General features: G+C 43.5%; 1 protein-coding gene across 1 annotated transcript in view; it reads right to left on the bottom strand.

Annotated features, from left to right (window-relative positions):
- Positions 1-12375, bottom strand: part of LOC125298868 (potassium channel subfamily K member 2-like) — a 72105-nt gene that overhangs the window by 40789 nt on the left and 18941 nt on the right. Inside the window, exon 3 of the mRNA XM_048249735.1 lies at positions 7384-7493. Coding sequence (XP_048105692.1) covers positions 7384-7493 — 110 coding nt within the window. The remainder of the gene's footprint in view (positions 1-7383; positions 7494-12375) is intronic.

Genomic DNA, 12375 nt, shown 5'->3' with positions numbered 1-12375 from the left:
GAATGCTAGCGAAAAAGCTACGCTAGGATGAGGTTCGGCTTAAACTTCATTCACTTCTAAAGTAGTGTTAGAACTTTTTTTTACAGATGGTATTACTATAATTTTCCTATGGAATGAGTTATCATAAGTTGAAGAGAGAAATTGACATTTACTTCACACAATGTCGAGTAATTATTAGCCCTCCAGTTATGACCTTCAATTATTAGCCCTCCAGTTATGACCTTCAATTATTAGCCCTCCAGTTATGACCTTCTGCTCCCATACTTTCTGCCTTTTTGAGTCACAGGGAAAATTGTGCAACGGTTTTCCACTTCCCGGTCCTGCACTGCAGTCACACGCAACAGTTCGCCATTTTTTAAATAAATAATTGTATTTTTTTAATAATTCAGATATGTTTTCCTCTGTTCATTGTACTATGTCAATGGGGATCTGCTGAATGTTGGGATGAAACATGGCGTCCATAAAACATGTGACCACCTTGGAAGCAATCGCTAACGAAATAGCTCAAAACATTCGATTCCCTAGTTGTCGTAACTCTATCTATAGACCGATTTTCAGGTCCCTAACAACTGTCGTCAGGGACGAACTCGGAGGAGAAGCAAACCCAGAGCCGTATAGCAAGACATTGAAAGAAAGACGCAAGGTGCTTGAAAATGATTAGCTTTTGGCAGAGAAAAGCAGACTGAATTTCCTGTGTGCAGTACAGGAGACATCTAATTTTTTTGTGATGTGTCAGTTCAAAGCTAAAAATGTTTAAAACGCAATAAAGTATGCTATTGCTCTGTCTTCAAATAGACCAAATGGCCTAAGTTATGCCACAAATGCTCAGATGAAAAACTGAAGTTATGTAGGCTAAGTAAAATAGGGTAGTAACGTTAACAATGTGTTGTATAATATTTCTCAGCATATCATTTCTATAAGAGACATATGATCCATGATAACGGAGGCTAACATTAGCCTACATTTCACGCAAATTACAAGATGGAGGGTAGCCTAAAGTTAAAGTTGACACTCCATTTGAGTAGATTGTTTTAAGAAAGTAGACATGAGCTTGCAAGTAACGTTATTGCATACTATGTAGCCTATCTTAGCTAATCCATCAGGTAGATCTATCTATAGGCTACTTTCCTGTCAGTTAACATTGTATTGTATGCATTGTATTTCAGTCAATCATTCAATGTGTGGCCAGCGGCATAGGCTACTTTATCAAAGTAATTATCATCTGACCTCTGGGGGGAATGATTGCCCACCCCTGCCATTATGCAGCCTTTGAGTAGGTACCGTTTTCACTTTAATCTAAATCTAAACAAATTGTTTGTGCAGTCAAAGCCCTAGCCTAGCATAACCTAACTTCACAGTGACTGGCCAAATGTCCCGTAAAACATCCATTTCTTTTTCATAGGTAAACCCGCTACACCTCTAGATGAAAACAATCCAGACTCGGCTACATCAAAATATTTAGGCATTATGCTTTTATTCTTCATCTTATATCAAGTTCAGCCAGCTTGTTTTCTATGCGCTGTCCGTGTAAACAAACTGTCCTTGTCCTCTGAGTTTGTTCTTGACTACGGTTATTAGGGAACTGAAACGTAAAAGTGTTAAGTGTGTGTGTGTGTGTGTGTGTGTGTGTGTGTGTGTCTGGGGTGGACCATCTGTCTTCCTCCAGCATGTGTGTGAAGTGTGAAGTGTGTGTGTGTGTGCGCGTGCATGCGCGTGTGTGTGCGTGCATGTGTGTGTGCGTGCGTGCATGCGTGTGTGTGTGTGCGTGCATGCGCGTGTGTGTGTGGGTGTTAAGTGTGTGTGTGTGTAGCATCCGTCTTCCTCCAGCATGTGTGTTAAGTGTGTGTGTGTGTGTGCATGCGTGTGTGTGCGTGCATGCGTGTGTACATGCGTGCGTGTGTGTGGGTGTAGCATCCGTCTCCCTCCAGTGTGTGTGTTAAGTGTGTGTGTGTGTGTGTGTGTGTACCATCCCTCTCCCTCCAGCGTGTGTGTTAAGTGTGTGTGTGTACCATCCGTCTTCCTCCAGTGTGTGTGTGTGCGTGCATGTAAGTGTGTGTGTGTGTGTTAAGTGTGTGTGTGTGTGTGTAGTATCCGTCTCCCTCCGGTGTGTGTGTGTGCGCATGCATGTGTGTGTGTGTAGCATCCCTCTCCCTCCAGCGTGTGTGTGTGTGTGTGTAGCATCCCTCTCCCTCCAGTGTGTGTGTTAAGTGTGTGTGTGCGCATGCATGTGTGTGTGTGTAGCATCCCTCTCCCTCCAGCGTGTGTGTGTGTGTGTGTGTGTACCATCCCTCTCCCTCCAGCGTGTGTGTGTGTTAAGGGTGTGTGCAGCCAGACAGGCCCTGGACATTTCCGCATGTTTCATCAACCTTACACACTGATGGAGGTGGGAAGAAGGGGTGTAGTGGGGTATTTAGAGGGGGCTGTAGTGAGGTTTTCGGGGGGGGGGCTGTAGTGAGGTTTTCAGGGGGGGGTTTTCATAGCAGGTGGATCATAGCACTCTAGTTTGTAGACATTTTAACTGCAAGTTTTGAGAATTCCCACAGCCAAGTCAGCCACTTTTGGCCACGACGATCACAACACACCCCAGGGCCTGGAAAGAAAATGTGTGTGTGTGTGTGTGTGTGTGTGTGTACAATGCTACAGCGAGCAGCAACACATTTTCCACCAGCACCTGAGATGGCTCGAGACAAAGGCAACAGTTGCAAAGATAATTCGCCGCCGTATTCACACAACCTCAGAGTTCCCCCGTCGATTGTAGAACCCTAACAGTTACAGTAAAACTAGCACTTCTACAAATCACATCTCTTTCAAACAAGTCATTCTTAATTAATGATCTGATTTGAACACACAACCTTGATATTTTACTTTTAACCGAGACATGGTTAGATCAAGCAAACAGTGCTACTACCCTCATTGAATCAGCTCCCCCAAATTTCAGTTTTTTTAACTGCTACCAGAGCAAATAAAAGAGGTGGGAGGATAGCCACAATCTTCAAAAAGTCTTTTCAGTGCAATCAGTCATCATTCGGTGACTTTGCGACATTTGAATACCTGTGTGCACCCATCTCCTCAGATTTTATTACGGACTATTTACAGGCCTCCAACACGTCCAGCTAAAGTATTTTTAGATAGATAGAGATAGAAAAGATACTTTATTGATCCTCAAGGGGAAATTCAAGAAGAGAACATGTTTGAAGAGCTGCTGTCAGCCATCTGCATAGAGTTTAACTGTCTTATTATATCAGGGGATCTAAACTTGCATTTCCTGAAAACAATTATGCAAAGGAATTAATTGCATTACTTCTTTTTAACACAGCATAGGGGCCAACACACTCTCTTGGCAATACCCTCGACCTTGTTATCACAAAGGGTCTCGATGTCTCTACAGCTGTTAAAGACCTGGCCTTATCTGATAATTTCTGCGTATTCTTTGATGTGTCTATGTCCCCACACACTCAGAACACAGCTATGATGGTAAAAAGGAGAATCATAAATGATCAGACAAGTGCTCTCTTTGAGCAAGCACTTTTACAGACACACACACACACACATACACACTTCACCTGCTCTCTTTGAGCAAGCACTTTTACAGACACTCACACACACACATACACACTTCACCTGCTCTCTTTGAGCAAGCGCTTTCACAAACGTCAAGTCAACTGTCAGACTCGGTGAAAGACTTATTGGATCATTTTAATTAAAAAATGGCAAATATTATGGATGACATTGGTCCATTGAAATTCAGGAAAGTACAAACAGAAAGCACCATGGAAGCAAAATACAGCGGTTAACTTCCTAAAAAGAGAATGTAAGAGATCCGAAAGAAAATGGCACAAATACAAACTCATAAAGAGATGTGAGATAAGTAGTCAGAGTCTGGACTAACCTACTACGCTTAGCTCTCCTTTAGGCTATACCATATTAGTCAGAGTAACCTAGCCTACTACGCTTAGCTCTCCATTAGGCTATACAGTAGTATACCATATTAGTCAGAGTAACCTAGCCTACTACGCTTAGCTCTCCTTTAGGCTATACAGTAGTATACCATATTAGTCAGAGTAACCTAGCCTACTACGCTTAGCTCTCCTTTAGGCTATACCATATTAGTCAGAGTAACCTAGCCTACTACGCTTAGCTCTCCATTAGGCTATACAGTAGTATACCATATTAGTCAGAGTAACCTAGCCTACTACGCTTAGCTCTCCATTAGGCTATACAGTAGTATACATTTTAGTCAGAGTAACCTAGCCTACTACGCTTAGCTCTCCTTTAGGCTATACAGTAGTATACATTTTAGTCAGAGTAACCTAGCCTACTACGCTTAGCTTTCCTTTAGGCTATACAGTAGTATACCATATTAGTCAGAGTAACCTAGCCTACTACGCTTAGCTCTCCATTAGGCTATACAGTAGTATACCATATTACAGTTTTTTTCAGTCGCTAACAAGCGTTTGTCCAACCAGTTGTCACATTTTCAAAACTCTAAATACAATTAGCACAGCATCGGTCTTTTGTGGCCATACCATTCACACATTTCATGTCGTTTGCACACGATATGCAGTCAGTGAACACATTTCCACAATGCTTACATTTTCTTAACAGACAAGCTATACCTCCCAACAAAATTATGGATTGTTTTTGCAGTATTTACGAATGTTAACACACAACATCCCACAATAGTAAAAACAATATTCCAAACCTTAGATACAGTATAAAAACCTCTGCTTCTGCAATGATATCAGTTCAAAAACAATATATCTCAGCTGATAATAAACAAACAATTCAATAATTTACACACAACTGATTTATGTTGGGTAAATTGGGCACATGTGGCCTACTGTAACCCTGAAGATCGCAGAGATTAGATACAGTAATTTTGTGCTTTTTTTAGCTCCCCCTTTTTATCTGGGCTTTTTGCTGTTATTTTTTTGTTCAGAATGCTTGTAAAGTAAAGGGAAAAAAACTGATTTGCTTTTTACTGGAATGCTTTTGAATGTGAACATAACATGTGGACATACAGTTCCCAACCATGACATTTAGTGTAAAAATTGCATGCAAATACCTGTAAAACTGAAACATAAAAGTCGATGCAGTTTTTGTAATGTCAACAATAGCCAGTATTTTGAAACCTGTTGTACTTTGATTGACTGCATGTACCTTGTGAAGTGAAAACAAGTGTTATTCTTTGACAGAATAATTTAATTTTGAGTCAGATTTCCAGTGTTTTGCAAAGTTAGTGTGTGCAGAGAAAGATGTGTTAGTAGTATATTTAACAAAATGTGTTTTTGAGAAGAAAATTATCCATTTGGCCAGTTGTGTTTTGTAGGTGTGAGTCTGTGTTAAGAGTTTAGAAAAAGTATCTGAAGTATGGGTAAGCGCTTGTTAGCGATTGAAAAAACTGTAGTCAGAGTAACCTAACCTACTACGCTTAGCGTAGCTCCCCCGCTTAGCTCTGCCTAATAACGAATCGTGCTGAAAGCAGGCAGGCACGCAGCTTTGCTGCTCGTGTTTACACTTGCATGCATGGCGGCGTTTAAGACATTACTGGCAAATTCTGAGTAGCCTGTTTAACACCTAAAGACAGTCATTGTACTTCTCAAGAGGTAATAAAGACAACAGGCTAGCTCTGAATGCTCTAGAGGTAAATTACAGTGAGCCGTTTGAGACGGGAGACCAAAAATAAATAGGCGGTCAATAGTAAAACGATACATTGACTAAAAAAATTGCCGTCGACTAATTTTCATGGTCGACTAAATTGACTAATCACGGCAGCACTACAAGACAGTTGTTCTTCTCTAACATCATCAGTAGTACATACAACACTTGGGTACTATTTTCAACCGTCGAGTTGACTAATCCCGCTTCACAATTGACCTGTCGCTAAGCGCCACCCTTAGAACGCTGATGAGCCAATGACAGTGCAGCCTCAACGGGACTCGGACATCAGCTCGGACAACTCCATAGGAAACAACAGGGAGCAGGCATGAAATTACAAATGATTGGTTATTTATGGAGTTTATTAACTCAAAAAACCCCGACGGATAACCATGGTCAAACGTTTTGCATGGGGGATGTGTAATACTGATAGCCGGTACCCCGAGGAGAGGCTAGAAAACGGGTATATTTTCATCAACAGTAGCCTACAGGACGCCTCTCGCTTGCAACAGCTCGACGTAATGTAGGCTACTAAGCCAACAACGTGGGCACAGGTTCCCTGTTAAATCCCAAGATGAAAATGCTCATTAACCAACTACTATATTCTTACTACATCAAATATTAACGTAACCTAACATATCTTAGTATCATTCTTCCACTAGCTAGCTAGCTAGCATTAACGTCAGTGGTTTTTGCACGGTGATTTGCACGGCTACTCGCCACAACTGCTTGTCACCTTGTATGTATTCTAAAGTTTTCAATACACCCTCCATAGCATAATTAAGTCCCTTTGATAGCTTCTGGAGGAAAGTAAATCCTTTATCGATCAAAACGCCCTCAAAGCCTGCTTTCATATACTGTCAGCTGCCATTGTCCACAATGTATTTCTAATCAAGTCTGGTTTGTTTGTCCGAGTTTTCACACGGTAACAATGGGGGGCGGGGCTTAGCGACAGGTCAATTAGCACCTGAACTTCTTTCAACTAATATAGGCAATGAGTTTGCATCTTTTTTCAAAGGTAAAACTGACAAAATCAGACTCAACATATCTTCTCAATTACTAACTCAACATCCGGAACTTCCAGCTACAAAGGGAGGGAAACTTAACTTGATGTGATAACATCATTGTGATGTCAGCAAGACTCATCAATGATGGTGATGACATCATTGTGACATCACCGTGACTAACCTAGCGTTCATGGGCTTCGGAAAAAACTTTTTCCCAGTGAAAACATCATCATTCCGCATCATTCACGTCACGTAATGTGTGAGTCAGAGGTCGGAAACTGGGGCTAGATTTTGCTAACAGAGTTGCCCAGTTAGGGGGCTCAGCATCACTTTTTGTCGCCACGTTGTAGTTTGTAGTCCATGTGGCCTTTCATGTCCAACAGTTTTAATGTGAACTTGGGAATTTGCCGTTTTTGTCACTTGAAAGCTGCATCTTTCTTTCACAAGCGTCTTACACTACATTTTAAGCAAATACAGTTGTTTATTTAGGATTAGTGAGCGGATGTTTTAACCTCTGTTGTGGCATCCGTGTTTGTCACACATTCCGACGGCAAAGCACATGAACACTTGCTGTGGGAAAAACAAAGTAGCCACGGGGGCGGTCCTTGCCCTTCCCAAGTGCAAGTGGTGATGACATCACCGTGACTCACCGATGGTAGTGATGACATCACCGTGACCGTGAATCATCGATGGTAGTGATGACATCATCGTGACTCACCGATGGTGGTGATGACGGTCCCAGCGAAGAAGAAGGAGGAGCTGAGGTCCCAGAGGCTCGTCTGATTCAGGAGTCGCCGGTAGTTCACGATGATCGCCACCCACCACTTGCTGAAAAGACAAAACACAATGAACGCAATGGTAATAAACACAAAACACAAACAATGTCGGGAATGAACACAAACACAAACAATGTCAGGGGAATGAACACAAACACAAACAATGTCAGGGGAATGAACACAAACACAAACAATGTCAGGGGAATAAACACAAACACAAACAATGTCAGGGGAATGAACACAAACACAAACAATGTCAGGGGAATAAACACAAACACAAACAATGTCAGGGGAATGAACACAAACGCAGTCAGAAGAATGATCTGAAAGAGCTGACGCTGCAGCTGCTGTGCTGTTCATTAGCTGCTGTAAATGTGCTTCACCAATATGTCTGCTGTGCTGTTCATTAGCTGCTGTAAATGTGCTTCACCAATATGTCTGCTGTGCTGTTCATTAGCTGCTGTGCTGTTCATTAGCTGTTGTAAATGTGCTTTGCTAATATGTCTGCTGTGCTGTTCATTAGCTGCTGTAAATGTGCTTCACTAATATGTCTGCTGTGCTGTTCATTAGCTGCTGTAAATGTGCTTTACTGTCTGCTGTGCTGTTCATTAGCTGCTGTAAATGTGCTTCACTAATATGTCTGCTGTGCTGTTCATTAGCTGCTGTAAATGTGCTTTACTAATATGTCTGCCTGGTGCAAGAGCTGACCCTGGAAGCGGTACATAAATGCTCTTAAGAGCCATGTCTGCCTGGTAAGAGCTGACCCACACCACACTCCCCCACAAAAAAACACACACAGCCCCCACCACACACACCACACTCACAAAAACACAAACCTGTCACCCACACACACACACACACCCCCCTCCGGGCCACACACAGCTCCACACCAAACACTCACACAAAACACACACTGCCCCACACACACACACACACACACACAGACAGACAAACGCACATTTCCCAACAAACATTCTGTGCTGTGGGTATCAGAGAGTATGACCATGTGTGTGAGTGTGTGTGTGTGTGTTTATGGTCTAAGTGTCTATAGCAGTGGTCCCCAAACTACAGCCCGCAGGCCGGATACGGCCCGCCACCTCATTTTGGGTGGCCCCCCCAAAACATGTCCGTGGTATATAGCAACCGGCCCGCACGGGAGTACGACATCGTCAAACTATAACCTCCGCAATTTCCCCCATTCATTCTCTATGGCGAGTCTTAACAGTTCACATGTAATACTCTTTTTGTCCACTGGTGGTTGTTTTGGCGCTGTTTCGCCTTTGCCTTCGAAAACGGAATGAAATGTAGACCTACCTGCAAACAATGTAAGAGGCCTATGCTGACTGCATCAGTGCTCAAAGTATTCTACAAGTTTATCAATTAATTGTTAATAACTAACTAACTTCTATATTCAAGTCATATTTCTGGGACTTTCTGGGATATTTTTTCTATATTTTATTCACTCATTCAAATGTTCATTACAAATTCACAAAGTTCTCATCAGGTGAGTGAAAGTAGTCATTTCAGATGTTTTTGCCAGCACTTCATATAACTCTCATAGTTTGAGAACTTTGTAGGATATTGCTTGTTCACAACTTGAGCTTTGTATGCAAAGACACACAGTTCAGAGTTCACACATTTTGAATAAAATACACTTTTGGGACTCCCAGCTAATACTTTTGGGAATGCTATTTTCTCATTTGAGCTACATTTTACACTGATATGGCATGATTGCAATATAAACACAGCTAACAATGGTATTAAATTGCAGTAGCCTATTAAATGTAATAAAATATTCAACTAAGGTAGACTGCTGTTGCTCACAGCACTAAGCTATTTATGGTTACTAATATACTCCGAGTGTCTGGCCCTCTCCTAGAGCCAGGCATAGTGAGCTGGCCCTCAGAAGAAAAAGTTTGGGGACCACTGGTCTATAGTGTTCAGGCAATGGGCAAAAACTGTAATATTACCTGAAATACACAATTAATACCCTGACTTTTTAAAAACGGGGATATAGCATTTTGGAACCAAACTCTTCATTTGTAGTGCTTAGCCTCAGACTGATTGGTGTTAAGTTTTCTCTGTAAGTGTTTTCAGGTATGTGTGTGGGTATTACCAATTATGTAGAAAAAGGTGCGCACATCTAAATGTTAAAAAAAGTAGGTGCTGGACTCAAAAAGTGACAATAAAAATGACAAAAAAGTCAGCACACTAGACACACTAGTGAAGTCCGCACACTAGAGAATGTTCCCGTACTAGTGAAGTCCGCACACTAGAGCTCCATTATTATTTTCTTTTTACTCACCACATGTGACGTTTCGGGACACACTGCCCTTCCTCAGACACACTGCCCTTCCTCAGACACAATGCCCTTCCTCAGACACAATGCCCTTCCTCAGACACAATGCACTTCCTCAGACACACTGCCCTTCCTCAGACACACTGCCCTTCCTCAGACACTAACGGGACACACTGCCCTTCCTCAGACACTAACGGGACACACTGCCCTTCCTCAGACACTAACGGGACACACTGCACTTCCTCAGACACACTGCCCTTCCTCAGACACTAATGGGACACACTGCCCTTCCTCAGACACACTGCCCTTCCTCAGACACACTGCCCTTCCTCAGACACACTGCCCTTCCTCAGACACACTGCCCTTCCTCAGACACTAACGGGACACACTGCCCTTCCTCAGACACACTGCCCTTCCTCAGACACTAACGGGACACACTGCCCTTCCTCAGACACTAACGGGACACACTGCCCTTCCTCAGACACTAATGGGACACACTGCCCTTCCTCAGACACTAACGGGACACACTGCCCTTCCTCAGACACTAACGGGACACACTGCCCTTCCTCAGACACACTGCCCTTCCTCAGACACTAACGGGACACACTGCCCTTCCTCAGACACTAACGGGACACACTGCCCTTCCTCAGACACACTGCCCTTCCTCAGACACTAATGGGACACACTGCCCTTCCTCAGACACTAACGGGACACACTGCCCTTCCTCAGACACTAACGGGACACACTGCCCTTCCTCAGACACTAATGGGACACACTGCCCTTCCTCAGACATTAACGGGACATACTGCCCTTCCTCAGACACACTGCCCTTCCTCAGACACTAATGGGACACACTGCCCTTCCTCAGACACACTGCCCTTCCTCAGACACTAACGGGACACACTGCCCTTCCTCAGACACACTGCCCTTCCTCAGACACACTGCCCTTCCTCAGACACACTAATCCTCAGACACACTGCCCTTCCTCAGACATTAACGGGGACACACTGCCCTTCCTCAGACACTGCCCTTCCTCAGACACTAATGGGACACACTGCCCTTCCTCAGACACACTGCCCTTCCTCAGACACTAATGGGACACACTGCCCTTCCTCAGACACTAACTGCCCTTCCTCAGACACACTGCCCTTCCCTCAGACACTAACGGGACACACTGCCCTTCCTCAGACACTAATGGGACACTTCCCCAGACCTTGCCTTCCTCAGACACTAACGGGACACACTGCCCTTCCTCAGACACACACTGCCCTTCCTCAGACACTAACGGGACACACTGCCCTTCCTCAGACACACTGCCCTTCCTCAGACAGACACTAACGGGACACACTGCCCTTCCTCAGACACACTGCCCTTCCTCAGACACACTGCCCTTCCTCAGACACTAACGGGACACACTGCCCTTCCTCAGACACTAACGGGACACACTGCCCTTCCTCAGACACACTGCCCTTCCTCAGACACTAATGGGACACACTGCCCTTCCTCAGACACACTGCCCTTCCTCAGACACTAACGGGACACACTGCCCTTCCTCAGACACTAACGGGACACACTGCCCTTCCAATTACCACATGTGTTTGCATTTTGAACAGAAGTGTTTTCCCAATGATAACAGGACATTTCATTTTTGAACAAAGTGTCTAATGTAAGAAACCATGTGTAGTGTTTCACAATAAGTGTGTTGCAGAATTGCAAAAAGAATGTGCTTAATGCCCAACCCTGTCCATGCCAGATCATTTATGCCCAACCCTGCCCATGCCCAACCAAAGCTACAGTGTAGCCCTATATATGACCAAATTCATAACCACAAACCAAAACCACCCAACGCTATGGATCTGACCTAAACCAACATCGCTATGGATCTAACCAAAATAAGTGTGTTGAAGAATTGCAAACTATGTGCAAAGCAGAAGATGTGTTTAAGCTATGGTTACACAGTGTTTAAAGTATGCTACAAGAAGTTTAGGTATTGAGGCTTTGGTCTAAGCATTTAAGAATGCTACAAGAAGTTTAGGTATTGAGGCTTTGGGTATTGAGGCTTTGGTCTAAGCATCCGTTTTTAGTGTGTAAGCATCGGGCAAAAACTGTAAAATCGTCACTTGTGAATTAAATCACTACACTGGCATTCATGCCCAACCCTGCCCATGCCAGATCATCACTTGTGAACTAAATCACTATTATGCCCAACCCTGCCCATGCCAGATCATCACTTGTGACTAAATCACTACACCACTGGCATTATGCCCAACCCTGCCCATGCCAGATCATTTATGCCCAAGCCAGATCATTTATGCCCAACCCTGCCCATGCCAAACCAAAGCTACAGTGTAGCCCTATATATGACCAAATTCATAACCACAAACCAAAACCACCAACGCTATGGATCTGACCAAAACCAACATCGCTATGGATCTAACCAAAACCAAAGCTATGGATCTAACCACAAGATAGATAGATAGATAGATAGATAGATAGATACTTTATTGATCCTCAAGGGGAAATTCAAGAATAGATAGATAGATAGATAGATAGATACTTTATTGATCCCCAAGGGGAAATTCAAGGTCTCAATAGCCTACAGACATCACACACAACATGCACTTACAGCAGAAAA

This window comes from Alosa alosa, chromosome 8 (genome assembly GCF_017589495.1).
Source record: "Alosa alosa isolate M-15738 ecotype Scorff River chromosome 8, AALO_Geno_1.1, whole genome shotgun sequence".
NCBI lineage: Eukaryota > Metazoa > Chordata > Actinopteri > Clupeiformes > Clupeidae > Alosa > Alosa alosa.
Note: the sequence above shows the minus strand (reverse complement) of the source record. Positions and strands in the feature narration are given on the sequence as shown.